Source organism: Erpetoichthys calabaricus, chromosome 18 (genome assembly GCF_900747795.2).
Source record: "Erpetoichthys calabaricus chromosome 18, fErpCal1.3, whole genome shotgun sequence".
In the NCBI taxonomy this organism is placed as follows: domain Eukaryota; kingdom Metazoa; phylum Chordata; class Cladistia; order Polypteriformes; family Polypteridae; genus Erpetoichthys; species Erpetoichthys calabaricus.
In genome coordinates this window covers 31323617-31343585 of record NC_041411.2, presented here as the reverse complement: position 1 = coordinate 31343585, position 19969 = coordinate 31323617, and the positions used below count along the sequence as shown (strand labels likewise).

Here is a 19969-nt window from a genome sequence, read left to right as displayed (position 1 = left end):
TACAAGACAGTATTACTGTCACAGAAAATTAAAGACACACAATACACGGCGGCAGCCCACGAAGAACGGTCAGCTCAGCAAGTAAACATCAACAAAAGAAAGGCTGAAAGAAAGAAAAATACGACCAACAAAAAGAATGAGGTCAAAGTCCCTTGCCATTTAATACAGACTGTTCCTACTAATGTTTATGCACTACTGTTCAAGCGCCCGTTATTGTAACGGGCTAAATGACTAGTAATAAATAAAATGAATGAGTTTTATTTTCATTAGATTAGGATAGTGCTAAAGATTTTCTGTCCGATCATTGAAGTGGCTGGATCTGCACTCTCTTAGTATCCCACACTCATGTTACAGTTATGGAGTCAAATGCATCAGAGTGTTTTTTCCAGTAATAAAGACCTTACAAGAGGAGTTGATAAGTAGGACCTCATTATCATCACCACCACCACCAGTTAACAGCCAGTTTCTGGATTATCTCAGGTGGGTTCCCAACCATTTTCCTCCACAGTCAGTGGCATTCATTGAGGTAAGACCCAGTCTTTCATATCATCTGACACGACCCCCAATCACATCTTCTCTGGCCTCCCTCATGGCCTTATCCCCTTCATCTCTGTCTTGTTTTACGTCTTCACTCAATCACCACCAAATACAAATAATAAGACAAAAAATAGAACAAAACCATGCCAGGTCACTGGACTTGCGTCTCTACATTAGATTAAGATATTTCTTCTAAATAATAAGATAAGCATTCCATAAAAAGTGCTTTTGTGGTGCAACACTGTTTACCGAGCTTTCTGTTTGTTTTTGAATGTTTCTTATGTTTCCTGTTCTACACTTTTAACTGCAGCCCCCGAAAACATCCTAAAGTTGCTGTGTACAAGACTTTCTAATGGATTGTCATTGCGAGCAGGGCTTTACAGTTCTGTTTAGAAACACTCCTTAACCCAGGCAGTCTGGCCCCCAAACTCAGGTTTCAAAGCCTGCACAGGCCCAAAATGAGAACCCAGTTTAAAAAGTTAAAAAAAAACCTTAAATGTTATCCAAAATACACAAAAATGTTCCACAACGGAGAAGATACAGTAATTGTAAACTGTGAACCAAGGAACATAAGTAAACAGCATAAATACTCAATACATCAATACTACACAGTAAATAAATATATTTAAATGAAACATAATAATAATAATTCATAAGCAACAGAACTATCCCAATTTAATCCAGGGAACATAACATTTATGCTGTATTGTCATTGAATGTTTGTACTAAATCGTTGTTGATTTTTTAGCTTTGAATTAACTGAATATTTTCAGAGCTTATTTTTCTTTAAATAAATAAAACCCTTGATTAAACGTTGACCACAAGACACATAGCAATAAATTAAAACAGTAATGCAACAGTTTAATATAGTAACAAATGCATATTCAACTATGTATTGAATGAATATACAATAGTTTCATATTTAAAGATTTTAGTATCAGATATAAACATACACTATGCACTCAACAGAGCACGTCACAATCAGGCAATGCAAGCAAGTTGGCTGCTAAATGCCCATCAAAAGCAAACAATAATACTGTGGGCAAAACTGTGGGACATGTGAACTGGAGATCATCTCAAGTAAGGGTTTAGACATGACTTACCAGCTCACTGGCTAGATGGTAAATATTATTTTTAAGTGTGCAGGTACAGCATCATCTGTTATGGTGTCACTTTCTGAATGTCAAAGGAACAAACAGTGATCCGCATAATTTGTAATCCTAGATCTGTAACGAGAAATTATTAAAGCAATTATTGTTTTACTAAGCACAAAACAATGTGGCAAAAAAGAATGAAATCCTAAATGATGGGGAAATAAGCAGAAACAATAATTGTCACATCAGTAACTTCCAACATATATTCTGTGTGGATATGTATGCAAATATTTGACACAATCAATATACAGAACATTTTTTATTGATGACAAAAAACTTGGACTCATGTAATCAGCTTCGTTCTAGGTCCTAGTGTTAGTGGAAAAGTGGTAATACAGAGACATTCATCTTGTACTAATGCTGTTTAGATAGATAGATAGATAGATAGATAGATAGATAGATAGATAGATAGATAGATAGATAGATAGATAGATAGATACTTTATTAATCCCAATGGGAAATTCACATTCTCCAGCAGCAGCATAATGATGATGTAGAAATACAGTATTATTCAATTTCAGCCAACGTCTGGTAATTATGTTTGCTTCAAAGCACACTTATTATGTACGCAGGGAAATTTGTGCATGCTTTGTTACTACATCTCAAGCGGATATTGTTAGGTTCAGTAGTTGTTACCCCACAACTAAATGAAAAAGAGAAAAAAAGTTTATTTCCACTTATGGTAACATTCCTATTTTGTCAGTTTTCACAACTGGGCCATATTATAATGTAACAGGTTGTCTTCGGTAAGTTAAACTCAGTTGTGGTGTACACAGCTACTGCTCATTTGGGTTTGTGTATTTTAATCTTGCAATGCATCTTGTACTAGATGACTACTGTACCCCATTCTTTAGCAACGGGGCATATTCAAATTAAATAGCCAAGCAATTTTTTTTTTTTAAAAAGTGGGTGGATGGAGGTGCACAGTACACATTACAAGAGTTAGGGTTGTCTTTTAAGACATTTCTTTTTTTGGTTTATCTCCACAGCATGTCGTCCAGTGTGTGTTTGTTGCCATCAGGACCATTGGAAACATCATGATTGTCACTACTTTGCTGCAGTTCATGTTTGCCTGCATTGGAGTTCAGCTTTTTAAAGTAAGAAAAAGTTATGATGGATGAAATGTAGATGTGAGAAGTACATTTTTACTATTCTCTACATGAAGCCGACTGTTGTGAATAAATGCAGGGATGCTAGAGGTGAACTGAAAAAACAACACATCTGTTTTTTTAAAAATAGTTTATAGTTCTTTGCTAAACATGTATGTCATGTTGACGTTTTAAAACAAGGGATTGACATGAAACTCTAAAGTGTAAACCAAATTTCTAACTATACGAGTATTATTTTCCCTATCCTGTATGCAGAGTTAGACGTATATGAGTCAACTTTATTTAAATGTTTTAGGCAATCCTGATTACCACTGAGTGATGTCTGGGGTGAAGTCACCCTGTGTGTGTCAGTATGCAGATGTGTGTACACAATAACTCAAAAGTGAATTACTCATTCTGAATGCAGCTTGTTGCCACTATTAGCATTGAAAAATGCTAGAATCCTTTTGATTTTAAGCAAAATCAGTTCTGTAGATTTTTTTTTGTATTGATAAGGCATTTTTGGCTCACATGTGTGCACCAACTACAGCACAACAAAGAAAGAAGAGTGTCATTTCAACTAGATATGATTCTTTCTTTTCATTATACTCAGTAGAATATTGACTTATAATATTTCCAAATCACACCTTTATAAAGTAAATGTTGTGTGCAGAGCACATCAGATGTTTAACCCTGAAATGATAAATGCACCTGGTGCGACCAGTAATTTTAATATTGTGATATTATATTTTAAAATCCATTGCAGTTTTTGTGTTTTGTTTTTTTTTTAAGACTGGCCATATTCTCTTTGTACAGAACGACCTACTGATTTATTGCACATGAATAGTGTGATTTCTAAAAAATTCCCATATATAAAAAATATGTATATATACAGTATGTATACACACTTCCCTGGTTTCCTTCCACAGTGCAGAGGCATGCAGGTTAGGTAAATTGTTAATGTGAAATTGGCCCTTATGTGTGTGCGTGGGTGTGTGTTTACGCTGTGATGTATTCATCCAGAGATTTTTCCAGCTTTGCTCCCAATCCTTGCTGGGAAAGCCTTCAGCCCCCCATCAACCCCCTTGATCTTGTTCTGGATAAGCAGGTGTAGAAAATGGATGAATATATAAATACATATACAGTAAATATATAAATATATACCGTATATACTCGTGTATAAGTCGGGTCTTGAAACCCTAAAATTCGATCATAAAATCAGACCCCGACTTATATGCCCGTTCAAAAATGTAACACTTAATTTTTTTTTTAACATCTTCTTGCCTCCTCCAATCTCACATCAGTTTCTCAGAAGCATCGAATTTTGTTGCGGCAGCGCAGTTGCCAATTTCTTTCGCTACTTCAATGACGTTTAATTTAACACCAGCTTCATATTTTCTTCTGATCAAATGCTCCATCGTAGGTAAGGGATGCTCTTACAATAAAGGTGTATGAGGGTGTGAGATACAAAAAACACAAATCAGTGCAAACTTCGTTTGGGAATAGTTCGGGTGTTAACGTGTGGTCACGTAGGCACAATAGAGGGAGAAAGAGAGGTTAGGAGCACACACTGATACAGGGCAATGCCGCACCCACATAGAAAATAAAGGCAGTGTGCTCCGTGGTTACTCTCTCAGGTGGGCGTTAGCATATCATCATCTGTTGGACCAATAGCGTGAGTTTTCCGCATTCGACTTATACGACCGACATTATAAAATACCGGAAATTATACGGTAAAATGAAGTCCCGACTTATCCGCGAGTATATATGGTGTGTATATATATATATATATACATAGATAAACACAGTATATATATGGAAGTGAATGTCTGTGATATGGTTTGCATATTTATGCCTGGAAGTCCACAAAGGAAGACAATGAACCACTTTTCTTAAAATAGTTTAATCGTTTTCTTCTGATGATGATTCCTGGTAGGAGTTGAAAGCTTAGGAATAAAAAAAGTATTTTAAGATAGGTGATTCATTGTCTCCCTTTGTGGATTTCCAGCTGCATACATATATAGTGAAGGGGATACCCGTGCCTTTGTGTATCACATAAGCCAATTTAAATAGGGGATAAATGAGGTTCTGGTCGGTAAGAGAAGTAACAAATAAAGCAGAATTAACACCTTCTGTAATATGCTTAATAAACTAAACAGGGGATGGGAGGTTTTGTCTACTTGCCCACCATCTAACATATAATGCAAGAAGTACAAACACGTTTTCCAGCTCACTTTCTCTTCTCCTGCTAAGTCTTGACTGCAGTACTTTTGTGATAATCCAGCCTTTGCCCCAACTCATCTCCTAACTTGTAACTCATTGCCACACTGTTTGGGCCCATTGAACCTCAAGGTATACTGTAGATACCTCTGCAGTCAGGAATCCTACTGAAAATCCTGGCACTATCTCTCAAGAGCTCTGTCCAGTGGATCCTGCTTTTCTACAACTCAATACTCTGTTTAATATTCAGGGCTCTGTTACTGCCTGCCCACTATTTTATCCTTTAGAGACCCACCTTTTTAAAGTAATATGTGTGTATCTTATGAGTACTGTCTAGTGAAGTTACTAAGCTACCTATAATGTGCAGATTTTTCTTAGTAATAATAAAATTTTCAATAGTTAATGAAGTATTAAATGAACATCATAGAAAAAAAAATCCAGCTGCTCAGAAAATTGCCCTGAAACTTTAAGGTATCACCTTTGTGTCAGATTTGTGTGTCAGCTTCATCTTTACTTTCTTTTACTATTCAACCTTCTTACCTTTTGATTTCAGGGCAAGTTCTACCGCTGCACAGATGAAGCCAAGTCAAGTCCAACAGAGTGCAAGTAAGAAGAGTTTCTGATTTTTGTGTATCTGGGTAGCAAAGAAGGTTTAAATAAAGATTGCTTACAGACATATTAACTGTACTAGGTCAAGTATTCCCCATAGTTACCTTTACCAGTTTGGAAAATGGTTATTTTTTTTTTTGTAAACAAAAAAATACCATGAAGTACCAGTTTGTGATCATTCCATGTTTTACCTCTAATTACTGTACATACATACAAGGATGTGGAATTTTGTTGCTTCTTTTTAAAAGTCTTTGTTTAAGGCATTAAAACTGCAAAATGCTGTGTTTGTAAACATTTGTATTGTGTGGTGTATGTGATTTATTCTCTTGCTGTTATTTCTAGGGGAACTTACATTGTTTATAAAGAAGGGGACGTCAATCACCCAATGATTCGAGAGAGAATCTGGCACAACAGTGAATTTAATTTTGACAATGTCCTAACCGCCATGATGGCGCTTTTCACAGTGTCCACCTTTGAAGGCTGGCCAGCGTAAGTTCCTTCTACACAAGGTCTATTTGGGAGACTCTGTTACCTCTAGGTAGCTTCCAACATGACTGTGTTGTCTCCTGCAGGCTATTGTATAAAGCAATTGACTCAAGTGGAGAGAACATAGGGCCTGTCTACAATAACCGTGTAGAAATATCCATTTTTTTCATCATCTATATCATCATTATTGCTTTCTTCATGATGAATATCTTTGTGGGTTTCGTCATTGTCACCTTCCAAGAACAAGGAGAAAAGGAATATAAAAACTGTGAGCTTGACAAAAATCAGGTAAGCAAAAGCACCAAATTTTTGTATAATTTACGGTTTAGTACAATGGCATGTTGCAGGGGCCAAAATAATTTATAAAGCCAGCTATTAAATCTCCAAATTTATTTTAAAAATGAACAATACTAAGTCTTTAGTTGCCTTTCAGCATTCAGAAATAAATGTGATCTTACACGAATTAAAAAGAATCCCAAAAATTTCCATAAAATACAACTGAAAATGTCTCTTACAACCTGATCTAAATGTGTGTATTGTAAGTGGAGACCTTCCAAGTGAATTTAGTAATGTTCAGTTTAGCACAGGCAGGTTTACAGACCTGCCCAGGATCTGAAAGTAAATTAGCGGTAAAGATGTGTAGTGAACAACATCCGTCTCACTAATTATTCCCATCAATAAATTGTGTGTGATTTTTGTGATATTTGTTGTTGAATCCTTTCAAATAAAAGGTTATTGCTGGTTTCTAACAATTATATTAATTTAAGTGTAAAAGAATATAAATTACTTTGAATTGAATAAATTACAACGTATGAAAACATTAACAAATATTTAATTTGGAACGGTCAGTCATCGTAGTCAACTAATTCAGAAAACTGGCCCTTTCTCAACCATATGTGCACCTCAGAGAAGAACTGATTAAAACTATTCTAAATTTTTGTGATAATTCGTGTTTAATTTTTTATAACTAATTGCGGCAAGCCACCAACTGCGCACTGCAACTGTCAAGTATCTATTATAGAACTATAAACTATGCTGTGGTTTAAATTGGGAGCGCCGTGTAAAAATCTTGAAACATTAAGAGCGCCGTGAACAGAAAAAGTTTGGGAACTGCTGCTCCAGCCGCCCAAACCCCAACACAGACAGACACTGACACAAGTTTGCCACACAGCACACAAATGGAGTGAAATGGCTCCTTTTATGCAGCTCCTGGGAGTGCTCCAGGTGGCTCATCTGTGTTACCTGGAATCACTCCCAGGTGTGGTGGAAGTCTAAAATAGGGCTCTGCAGCTCCCCCTGGCGGCCCCCTGTGGAACCCAACTGGGCTGTCCCAAACTTCAACTCTCCTGAAGCCCTGTGGGAATCCGTGGAGCCAAAGCACCACAGGGGGGCTATCTTCTAGTGATCAGGGAGAGGAAGCGTCCTGTACACATCTGCTCCCCCAGTCCTTCCAGCATGTCGACCAGGCAAGGATCACGGCGTCCATCACTATATACTGTATAGTATAATATAGTATAGTATATATATATATATATATATATATATATATATATATATATATATATATATATATATGGTTGAAATAGTTTACTGTCAAATAAATGCAAAGAGTATGCGACACGTGTTTCGCCCTCATTCTGGGCTCATCAGGCGTACAAACTCCACTGCACTCCCTCTCGGGAATCGAACCTCGGACGTCAGCGCCAGAGGCGATGCCCCTAACGTTGCGCCACGGCGTGTGGTTCGTTTATTTGACAGCATGTAGATCGGGGTAATTACATTCACGGCATTCGAAGTCTGTGTCACAATCTGATTGTATGGGTGGTTACCTACCAGGTAACGCTTGTGGTTGGCCAGCAATCTGCTAACATCCGCCACGGTGCCCTCAGTTTGTGAAGAGCAGATCATAGAATGGTTTAAATAGTTTACTGTCAAATAAATGCAAAGAGTACGCGACACGTGTTTCGCCCTCATTCTGGGCTCATCACGCCGTGGCGCAACGTTAGGGGCATCGCCTCTGGCGCTGACGTCCGAGGTTCGATTCCCAAGAGGGAGTGCAGTGGAGTTTGTACGCCTGATGAGCCCAGAATGAGGGCGAAACACGTGTCACGTACTCTTTGCATTTATTTGACAGTAAACTATTTCAACCATTCTATGATCTGCTCTTCACAAACTGAGGGCACCGTAGCGGATGTTAGCAGATTGCTGGCCAACCACAAGCGTTACCTGGTAGGTAACCACCCATACAATCAGATTGTGACACAGACTTCGAATGCCGTGAATATATATATATATATATATATATATATATATATATATATATAAAAGACACATTTTGCTGTTAAGCTATCAATTGTATTGTTCACTACTCTGTTAATTAAAGGACAAAATAAAAAGGTATAAATAAAGTAGCTTTTCTTGCTGTTTGTGTAATTGCACAGAATGACTTCTCCAATGCCTTTCTCTCAGTTTATTACTCCACTTTAATGTAAAGGCTAATATTCCAATCATCTCACACTCTCTGGTAAAACAACCTTGACTTGCTGCTTGTTGTTTAAATGAAAGGAAGTTCGCTGCAAGAAAAGAAACACACTGGCTCAGCTACTGTAATACCTTGTGTAAAGGAGCATGGCAACTAAATTACCATGAAGCCAAGAAAAGCAGGGGCTGAAAAGATCACCGATCAAGTCTTTTGTAGTGAAAATCATCCAATTTAGATTGATGACCAATCCCCACGGACTCGAGAGCAGACTTGACGGAGGAGAATTTAAAAAAAAAATTATAAGAGACAGTTAAAAATAAATATCATACTAAAGCAACTTCCTAAATGTAAAATATAAAAACAAACAAAAATGCCAGCCATTTAAAAAAATTACATCAATTAGACTTTAAGAGTGACTAATTTATTTGTGAAACTCAGTGGAATAAAAACTTTCAGCAACAGCAGCACCCCAGGACTGAATGTGAGAACGACTGTTGTAGGTTGTTTGACTGCACTGATCAGATTTCCTTTTTTTATTTTTATTGTTTTATCCCTCAATCCTTTTTATGTACCTGATTTATTGAGTTACGTGTTATGGGTAGAGAGCCAGCAGCAATAGGCCCAAGGCAGAAAGCAGCCCTGTTTATGGTGCTACTCCATAGCGTGGTACACTCATACTACTATGAATGTAATGTTACTATTTTCCTTCTCTGTTAATCAATCAGGATGTAGGAATGATGATTTCATTTTTTTTAAAGAAATGCATCCCTTGATTCAAAGTGATGTCTCAATCAGGATATATGAAATAATTGTTGAATAAACATTCAAGGTTATGACAGCATTAGAATTGGAATCTCAGAGAACTAGGAGAAGGCACCAGAGTGTCTTGCCTTAATTCATTAGTTAGGTGTGAAGTGAGACAAATGGGACTCAGTTACATCTCCTGCTGAGCATGTTTTATCTTCAATGCTTTTCAGTCTCCGTATACTTAAAACATTTATTATTTGATATTTTGCCTTTTATTTGAAGTATGTGAAAGGGATTATAAAGAACCTGTTTAACAGTTGACAATTCCCAATGAAATGTATTGTAGTTCCTGGATATTATGACTAATTTACCAAACTTGCTTAATTTAGCACATTGAAGGTGCTCCATTCTCACTTTCTCTTTGACTGTGTATAGGAGGAAAGATGTCAGTCACAGTGAGGATGAATGGATGTTCAATATATATCAGCTTTGAGGATTACCCTTTTTTTGCTTTGTTTTTACCCTCCACAGCGCCAGTGTGTAGAGTATGCACTGAAGGCCCGACCACTCCGCAGGTACATCCCCAAAAATCCTTACCAGTACAAGTTCTGGTATGTGGTGAACTCTACAGGCTTTGAGTACATCATGTTTGTCCTCATCATGCTCAACACCTTATGTCTGGCCATGCAGGTAAGTACAAGTGTTTCTGAATGAAACAAACGATGAACTGAATGTGCATTCTTAATAGAGATGGGTAAAGGAATTGATCATTCTTTTGGCAGTTATGTGTGTGAGTAGTTCTTCAATTGATTTTTATAAGCCCCAAATTATGTTTGAATTGACACCTTATCAAGATGTTGTACTTGTTTCTTTCCGCAAGTGCTAAGAAAACTTTCTTTGCTTATTCATTCTTTACCTCCATATTTGATATCTTATTTTTACTATGATTTCCCCAATCCAGAAGGCCAGAACCTCAAAACTGTCTTCCATAAATAATTAGTACACTTCTTTACTTTATTCAATGATCATATCAAATCGCACTTCAAAATTAACACTTAAAGAAAAATCATTTATTAAAAAGTGGCTGAAAAAAAAACAATAAAGAAATTAATTAAATGTACATGTTCACCTACAAACCTTTTTCCTTGGATACAAGCTTTGATTTGAGGTGTGTCACTTTCTGTCTAATAGAAGATTTCAGCGTTTTAATTGTTCAAATGTTCTAATATCACTTAATTTTGTGAAAAGAACAGGCCATTCAGTTCAACAAGCTCATTCATCCTATTTACAAATTCTTCTTCTTTTTCTTCATCTTTCGGCAGCTCCCATTAGGGGTTGCCACAGCAGATCATCTTGTTCCATATCTTCCTGTCCTTTACATCTTGCACTGTTACACCCATCACCTGCATGTCCTCTTTCACCACATCCATAAACCTTCACTTAGGCCTTCCTCTTTTCCTCTTACCTGGCAGTTCCATCTTTAGCATCCATTTCCCAATATACCCAGCATCTCTACCTCTGCACATGTACAAACCAATGCAATCTCGCCTGTCTGACTTTGTCTCCAAACTGTCCAACCTGAGCGGACCCTCTAATGTACTCATTTCTAAACCTGTCCATCCTCGTCACACCCAATGCAAACCTTAGCATCTTTAACTCTGCTACCTCCAGCTCTGTCTCCTGCTTTCTGGTCAGTGCCACTGTCTCCATCCCATAAAACATAGCTGGTCTCAATACCGTCCTGTAGACCTTCCCTTTCACTCTTGCTGGTACCTGTCTGTCACAAATTACTTCTGATACTCTTCTCCACCCATTCTACCCCGCCAGCCTTTGCCTCCACCTGCCTCCACTTTCTACAACTCTACTCCCTGCATCCTCACCATTCCATTGACCTCCCTCTCATTTACACACATGTATTCTGTCTTGTTCCTACTGACCTTCAATCCTCTCCTCTCTAGAGCATTTCTCCACCTCTCCATGGTCTCCTCAGCCTTTCTCCTGCTCTCACTACAGATCACAATGTCATCAGCAAACATCATAGTCCACGGGGACTCCTGTCTAATCTTGTCTGTGAACCTGTCCATCACCATTGCAGATAAGAAAAGGGCTCAGAGCCGATCCCTGATGTAATCCCACTTCCACTCTGAATGCATCCATCACTCCTACCGCAGACCTCACCACTGTCACACTACCCTCATACATATCCTATACAACTCTTACATACTTCTCTGCCACTCCCGACTTCCTCATACAATACCACCACTTCTCTTGAGGCACCCTGTCATATTATTTCTCCAGGTCTACAAAGATTCAGTGCAACTCCTTCTGGCCTTCTCTATACTTCTCCATCAGCACCCTCAGAGCAAGCATCACATCTGTGGTAGTCTTTCCTGGCATGAAACCATACTGCTGCTCGCTAATCATCACCTCCCTGAACAATTTATATCAGAGTCACACTTAAGGTTCATGTCAGGTAGTGGATTGGCTTTTTAGTTGTTAGAGTCTTTTTTTCTTATGCCATTTATGATCTCAATAACTATTGGGACGGTACTGCAGATGGCTAATCTGACAGAGTTGTCGAAGAAGGTTTCCAGATCCTCTAAATTTGTTTTGTCTTGCTGGCTGCTTTACGTAAAATTTTGCATAAGCTGAAACCAGACAGCCAATTAATTTTCATGGTCTGTTACTTGTCAGTTAAATTACTTTTAGCTAACTTTGAGAAACACACTGACTTACAACAAAGTCCCAAGCACCTACTGTATTTCACATCTTTGTACAAACATAAACAGACTGGATAGTTTTCTCTAAGTTTAAACATATACATTCTTATAATAATCATTTTTTGGCATTTTTTTTACTTAGAATTCCTTATCTAATTGTGTTTAAAATCTGACACAATTTCTTAATCCTGCGACTGAGTTGGTGGAGTTGTCCCCCTTAGTGTTTTGAACACACTTTTAGAAGTTTATTATATAGAAGATCAGGTGTAAGGATAGGTCCCTTTCGGAGTTTTGAGTGCATTAATATACATTTACTGAAACAGATAAATGCAGGCATACTGTAACGGTGTTTACGCCCCACTTCAAGCCCAGGCAACATGCCTCTTCAATATTCTGCACACGTGTGCTTTATCAATCCAGCAACAGTAAATAGACACTCACTCAACTGAAGACTTCATTATCCTGTTAACTGCCTTAGCCTGACATCTTAAAAACAAGTCAGTAAATGTATTTCACTAGGTCCTCCCTTGTTACACATATTCTCATGCCTTGGTTGTTTCATCTCATGTTTCCCTCTAATTGAAGCAGTGCACAGCCATAATGGTGACATGTGTTTTGACAGTGCTGTATTCATATGAAATACTGTAGTTGAGTGTCTTGCTGTAGACCCCTGTGACCTCAATGCATGATTCTTTCTTGACAGCACTATGGACAGTCTCCCCTTTTCAACTATGCCATGGACATCCTCAACATGGTCTTTACAGGAGTCTTCACTGTTGAGATGGTTCTAAAGCTGATAGCTTTCAAGCCCAGGGTAGGTGTCCTGATTTTATGAGGATGTAGAGTTGAAGGTTATGCAATTTCTCTCTTAGGGGTCAAAATACACCAAATTGATTTTTTTACTTAGGTTGGAAATGTGGGGAAAAGCCACATGGACCTTGTTTGTGACGTTGTGGTATGCTGTTCAATTCAGTGTGTTTTTATATAGCACCCTTTATAATGGGGCAAAAGAAAGTATGGAATTAATAAGATAGAACTTGGAGAGAGCTTTGCAAGTTCCCATTGAGTATAAAATACAATATGGGTTAGGATATGTTGAGGGGACTATGTCAGACGCAGATGGCAGGTCAAAGTGCCTCTTAGCAGTGATATAATGTTTATGCTTTTAACTAAACCATTCTATGGCAGATCTGTGTGGAGAGGAAGGAGAGGTGGCTTGTAAGTGTTCTTCAAATGGTTTGCCTGGTGTGACTGGGAACAACAGAATAATGCATGGGATTACTGAAATTGCTTTTTTGCATTGTCCGCTTTGCAGTTCTGTGACCTTTGATGTCTGCCAGTCCCCTTGCTTTCCAGGAGACCTGGGTTTGCCAATTATGAGCTGCTTTTTTTTTTTTACCAATATGCTGATGCTAAAATCATTGAATGCACTTTAGCATCCTCTAGAAAACAGACATCCCATGCACTCCAGCAAGTCTTAATTCAGAAGCAGAAATATGTTATCTATTGGGCAGTCTCTTTGTGTACTTGTTGGGCTGCCATTTCATTTAATGCAGTAGCTTGCTGGAGTACGGGGAACGCACGCTGCTTGTAACTTCCGATTGGCATGTTCCATTTTTTGCTTACAGTATCTCATCAGTATTGTTTCCCTTTACAGGTTTTTATTATGGACTTCTGTTGTTGCATTGTAACAAGGTGGCTTATAGCAGAACACTCTGATATCTTTATGTAGCACATGCTGAGACAAGCAGACCCAGACATGTCTGTGGCCTATCCAGAACTGCTGTGGGCCTAACTCATAGACTAATTTTTGATATTGTTCCTTTGATTCCATCGTTCCACCATCCCCCCACTATGTCCAGTAGTCCTACTACACTAACCTCGTATCTGTCTCCATGTCCGATTCTCCCATGTCATTTAATCATTTTTTGGGGGTTATATCAGTGGTGGGGCTAGTACTGTATTACTTCCATGTTAAACAGAGTTGATCTCCTCTAACCTCACCTGACTGGTCTACCACCTTGTCACAATGTATGTTCTGACTATACATATATACAAACTATATATGTCTATGTACCTCCCTGGATCTTCTACACCACGGGAAGGAATTGTTTAATTTTCCTCTTTCAGCTAACGTTTTTTGCATGATAACTGATTTGTGCTCTATGACAGTTGCATAAAGCTGATACTTGTAACATAACACTGCCAGACTGTCTAAAGGAGGCTGGTGATGTTCACCATTTTTTTTTCATTCTCTTCAGGAAGGCCAGCTGTCATTCTTACATCTTTAAGTAATAATTGTAACATTTGCATGTCTAGCAACTTCTTGTGCAACACTCCTTAGCACTGTCACATGTATTCTTGGTGACTAAGTAGGGAAATCATTAGTTGAAATACAATAGAATCCATTTATGAATGACAATCCCATGTGGTACCTGATTGGTGGGCAGCAGATACCCAGCACCCATAATCTGGTCCACAAGGTGAAGGAGTTTTTCACATCAAGTGTTCCCATCATCTGTGTTTTGCTATGTGTAATGCCATCATTTGCACCTGCCCCCTCCATGTAGGGTTATTTTGGGGATGCCTGGAACGTGTTTGATGCCCTCGTCGTTATTGGCAGCATTGTAGACATCGTGCTCAGTGAAATAGATGTGAGTATACTCCTCTCCCTCTCCCCTATCTGCTCTTCTGGATGAAACAATGGGTGCCAACTTTGGGTTTCTTTACTTTGGGCTCACTTTCACTGTCCTAAACTCAATTTGCTTTATTTTCTTAACAGCTTGGGGAAGGTGGATGATTGGACAACTGCAGATGTTGCTGTTTCTGTGAAAGGAAAACAGGGGGAGCCGTGAGAAAATTATGGGAGGGATGACTATAATATTCATCAAGAAAGTGTCAAAAAATATACAGTACCGTAAATTCAAGCATGTTTTATTGGATTTTCACCTTTCAAGCAGCTCTTTCACCAGCACCAAAAGAGCTCCAACAAATTGGAATTTGTGTACTGTCTCCAATCAGCTTACACGGCACATACACAGTAGCAGGATAAATAAAGAGAGGTCTGATGAAAAACCAAAAAAAAAACAGCTAACCAAACTCTCAGTTGCCTTCCGTCTCTCCAAGTAGGGTTGGCAACATTTTCCTGTTTTGCAATGTGAGCACCCAGATGGCACCATAACAAAGTGACGTTGCATTCTAAAGGAAGCATTGAAGCCTGTTGCACAATGACAGCATGAAATGGCTTGAGATCTGTCAGTTATATACAGTGTATGAATTTCGTGTTTCAGCGTCCTAGGGACTCCTGGTGTGCAGATGCCTTTTGAGTCTACTAGCGTTCATTGTTCATACTAGCGTTAGATACTCCAGCTTAGTGCTGCAGTGACACTAGCGTACGAGTCCCCAATTTGCACATAAACTTAATGTTAGCACATTGTTCGAACTGCTACATTGCGCCAAATGACTATGCACATGTCTAAATCAAATGGTAATTAAAACAATACTACACACCGAAACTAATCCTTTTGCAACTGGTCTACAGACGTGCTGCGCACCCCTCCACAACAATGTGTGTGTAATCTGATCTCTTACTCTCCCGCTATATCACAATTCTGGGAACTTTTTCACTGCCCGTCATATATGTGTTTGTATACTAGTTAATATATTGTCATATGCCAGACAACAATCATGTGCTTCAAAGTCTCATATTTATGATGCTAGTGAGTGATGCAGTCTGTCCTTCATAAGGGGATGGAATTTTGTCCAGGATAGTTAAGATGAGTTGACCTGAAATGCAGGAGGAGAGCCACTTAAACGCAGCAGATGTCATAGTGAAGGAGGCAACTTTTATACATTTACTCACCACCATATCACCCCCTTTCACAGGCAAAGTTGTAATTTAGAATGCTCTAATGCTTGTCAACCTGTAAGATATGACCCAGTTTAGGAGTGCAGACCATTACAAGAGTTCCTGCAGGAATTCATTATGAAAATTGGCATGGTTGCAGCTCAGAAGGTCAGAAGCTTAGCTTAGCTTAGAAGGTCTCTCTTAAAATTACATGTTATTTTGCTTTTGAAGCAGCACTATGGATCACTACCATAGTTAAAATGCCGCACATAAAAGTGGAGGAGATTGTGATGGTGCCTAGGCTTCTGCAGACAGCCACCATTGCTTATAAGTGGTGACAGATAATAACATGTGACATCATAATTGAAGACATAAAACATAAAAAATGGTCAAGGTGGACCTTATTACCCTATGGCACTTACACTGATGAAGCAAAGACCAAAACTGTGCTACACTATGAAACACCTGCTTATATTTTCCATTGATAAACATTAACAGAGTCACCTTCCCTTCCTACATAGTGGCCAAGAGAATCCCATCATGCCATCAAAGTCTGGCTACAGACCACTTGAGACAGACCTGGACCGTGTGATGTTATTCAAGGTGCCTCTGGCTAAGGTGTGAAGTGGAGAAGTGGGTCCCCAGGACAAAAACATGGGCTTAGTGAATAAATATATGTGTGCATGTTAAAGCAGATATGGATGCTGAGCATAATAAAAACAAACAAACAAGTAAATTATTTAAGCTATCCAGTGAAACCTAATTTCATAAATTAACTTGACTTAAATAAGTTTGCTATTTCTACATTTTCTATTTAGCTCATTTAACACACGCAGTATAACTGGTTTTAAGGAGTCTGGAGTCCAAATAAAGAAATTATAAACAGTCTTATGTTATTAAAGTCATACACTCATTAAATTTTTAGTAAAATTCAACTACATATATTTATTTACCGTATATACTCGCATATAAGTCGGGTCTTGAAACCTGAAAAATCATCAAATCAGACCTTGACTTATACTCCTGTTCAAAAATACGACACTTAGTGTTTTTTTTTTTTTTTTTTTTACATCTTCTTCCCTCCTTCAAACTTGCATCAGTTTCTCAGACACGTCAAATTTTGTTGCATGGCCGTGCATTTACCAATTTTTGTCGACACTTCAATGACTTTTAATTTAAAACCTGCTTCATATTTTCTTCTCATCGAACGCTCCATCGTAGATAAGGGTTGCTCTTACAATAAAGTTGTATGAGGGTGTGAGATAAACAAAACACAAATCAGTGCAAACATCGCTTCGGAACAGTTCGATTATTACCGTGTGGTCACGTAGGCACAATAGAGAGTGAGACAGAGAGAGGTTAAGAGCATGCACTGATACAGCACATTGCCGCACCCACATAGAAAAAAAAGGCAGTGTACTCCGTGGTTACTGTCTCAGGTGGGCGTTAGCATGCAGAAATTATACACTGGAAAATTATACTGTAAAATCAAGCCCCGACTTATCTGCGGGAGAACTTAAATGCGAGAATATACAGTATTTATTTATTCCGCGTCTCTATCTGCCTTTACGTTGCACACATACAGCATGTTTATCCACTAAACCAATGTTTCAAACCTGGACACTTACCAAATTTCACATTTTCAAAATATCCCCTTGCCAAGACTCAGCCCTTCTCACCTCCAGCCATAGGCCTCTAAATGACAACACTGGGACCTGTGGCTGGAACAGCCCACAGAGGGGTCTTCCACTTGATATCTATAGCCAGACCCTCCTGGAGAGACTGGACTAAAGAGAGACTCCATAGAAGACATTGCTGAGTGGCATATTTTTTAAGCTTTTTGTGCAGGTTTTTAGTAGGTTTTAGGCTGCAACACTGACACCTGACCATGCCTTTTTAGGGACAGTGGAGTGAAATCAGTATATAAGTTTGATGTTGTTACATTTTCACGGATATCCTGTAATGAACTGGCTCCTTGTCCAGAGTTGCTTACAGTCTCTCTCACACACACAGGGATCCTGTGTGAAGAATTTGTCTGTCATAAAGAATAGCAGTTCTGCACATACATTTTGACGTGTTGCAGTCAGACCATCACAAAGATACGGGGCTACTCTCAAAGGTGAAAAGTGATAGATACATACTTGCAAAAAAATGCTCATTTTTGAGTTGCTTTTTCACTTATGTTCCACAATTGACAATCGAACTTCCGTTTGTGTATACATCTTACAAAGCCTATGTCCTGCTTGCGCAATTCACTAATTCTTTATTTTGTACATCAGTTTTCAGTGGCATCATCACATGGTACCTAACAAAAAAACCTAGAATTTGTTGTAACACCAAATAACAGCCAGGCCTTCATGTCTGTAGACTTTAAGAGTACTGTGATGTCAGTCTTGTAATTAGGAGCTCCCAATTATATTCTCAAGGACGCCTATATCATTGTGTCCCACTGATGAGGGCACCTCGGCAGTTTAATCAGATGGGATATGGACACCTGTTTTCATTTTCCACAGACTCAGCATCCAAATGTTTGCAATTGCTCTTTCCTACGCCAATCTTTGAGTGTGCTGGCTCGGCTTCTGTAACTTCTTTAACATCTTTCTCTTTTTTTATGTTGTCCTGTTTTCCTTCCTTTGTTTCCATTTCTCTCTCTCCATTTCTCCTGTTTTCCCTGGTTGTTTGCACTAACAGCACTATTTTACCGACGCATGGAACACGTTTGATGCCTTAATTGTTGTCGGTAGCGTCGTTGACATTGCAATCACAGAAGTTAATGTAAGTAATGGCTTTTGTTAATTAAAAAATAACTGAGAAAAGTATTGTGCTTATGTCTGAAAGAAATAACTGCTGGGTTGGGTTTAGTTCTCAAATTTATGAGGACGGGGATTTCTGTTTATGGTTTGCAGATGTGTAGGGTGGGCCGGAGTACCATTGCCCATTACAATTACCCAGATGTGACATGAAAGGTCACGTCACATGACTGGCTCCTGCTTACAGGTTTCCCTTAATGTTCTTAGTGTCATAAGGTTTACATTTAAGTGCATAAGATTATTTAGGCCATGTTACAGTTTCTCTCATCATAAAGTTATCCAGGTGAGGAGTTGCATGTTAAGATCTTGAGGATCCTCCATAAGTTGTTAAGTTCTCCAAATTATGGGTTCACAAATCTATTGCAAATCTTAAGGTGGAATGCCAGGTCCATACTTGAGAAGGCATTCTGGTACTCTTTGTCTACATATATGAGAGTCTACTCTACAGAAGATCCCTCAAACTTGGTACAAGAAATTCTGAGATTTTGGAACAATCGTGAACATTGTAAGAAGGCTTCAACATAGCAGGAGGCTAATGTTAAGTCAGGGTTCTTTGTGCAGATTGCCTGGAAACAGTAATGAAGCAGCAAACTGTGGGGAGACCAATGACCATACGTGATGGTGGCCTGTTCTTCTGCGGCTATCCAACTCTTCACTTGGCAACCAGATCAGAGGGCAGCCTTCTACTGATTTTGGAGTCTCAGTCTACACTTATGCATCCCTGCCTTTATGGTGTGGTGTCACTTTCAGATCCCATTTGTATTTACTTCATATCTGCTGACCCTGTTTGTGGCTGCTCTCATCTCCTTTAGTTTGGTTTTCATTCCCTTCACAGTTTTGTGTCTTGTCCATTATGTCTTGTGTGTTCGGATGGCTGTTGAGAGTGACGTTCCACTATTGAAATCTAATTTGATTTTTATTCATTCTGTTTTCTAGAAAATCTTAGAGGCAAGTATGCAAAGAGCAAATCTCTGGTTTGCTTGTTTTGATGGTTTTCCATGTGTAGACACCTCTGTCTGGGTCATCTAACTTTTTTTCTGGTCTTGACTGGCAGGTGAAGCAAGCAAAACAGAAACAGAGATGAATGAATAGCTTTCATAGAAACCCCATGCTAACTCCTTAGGGGTGGCATTCACTTGCAGCTGTAAACCCAGTGGTTTCTGGGTTCTTTGGACACCCCTAGATGTTTTACCTGCCAAGTTTTCAATTCACATAGTCTTTATTTAGCAAGACCATGTAAAATTTTGGATGACCTATTTTCTAACAATA

General features: G+C 38.6%; 1 protein-coding gene across 1 annotated transcript in view; it reads left to right on the top strand.

The window, feature by feature from the left end:
• Positions 1-19969, top strand: part of cacna1db (calcium channel, voltage-dependent, L type, alpha 1D subunit, b) — a 325356-nt gene that overhangs the window by 214977 nt on the left and 90410 nt on the right. The window contains exons 24-30 of the mRNA XM_051921058.1: positions 2681-2788; positions 5553-5605; positions 5951-6097; positions 6181-6382; positions 9855-10013; positions 12747-12857; positions 14614-14697. Coding sequence (XP_051777018.1) covers positions 2681-2788; positions 5553-5605; positions 5951-6097; positions 6181-6382; positions 9855-10013; positions 12747-12857; positions 14614-14697 — 864 coding nt within the window. The remainder of the gene's footprint in view (positions 1-2680; positions 2789-5552; positions 5606-5950; positions 6098-6180; positions 6383-9854; positions 10014-12746; positions 12858-14613; positions 14698-19969) is intronic.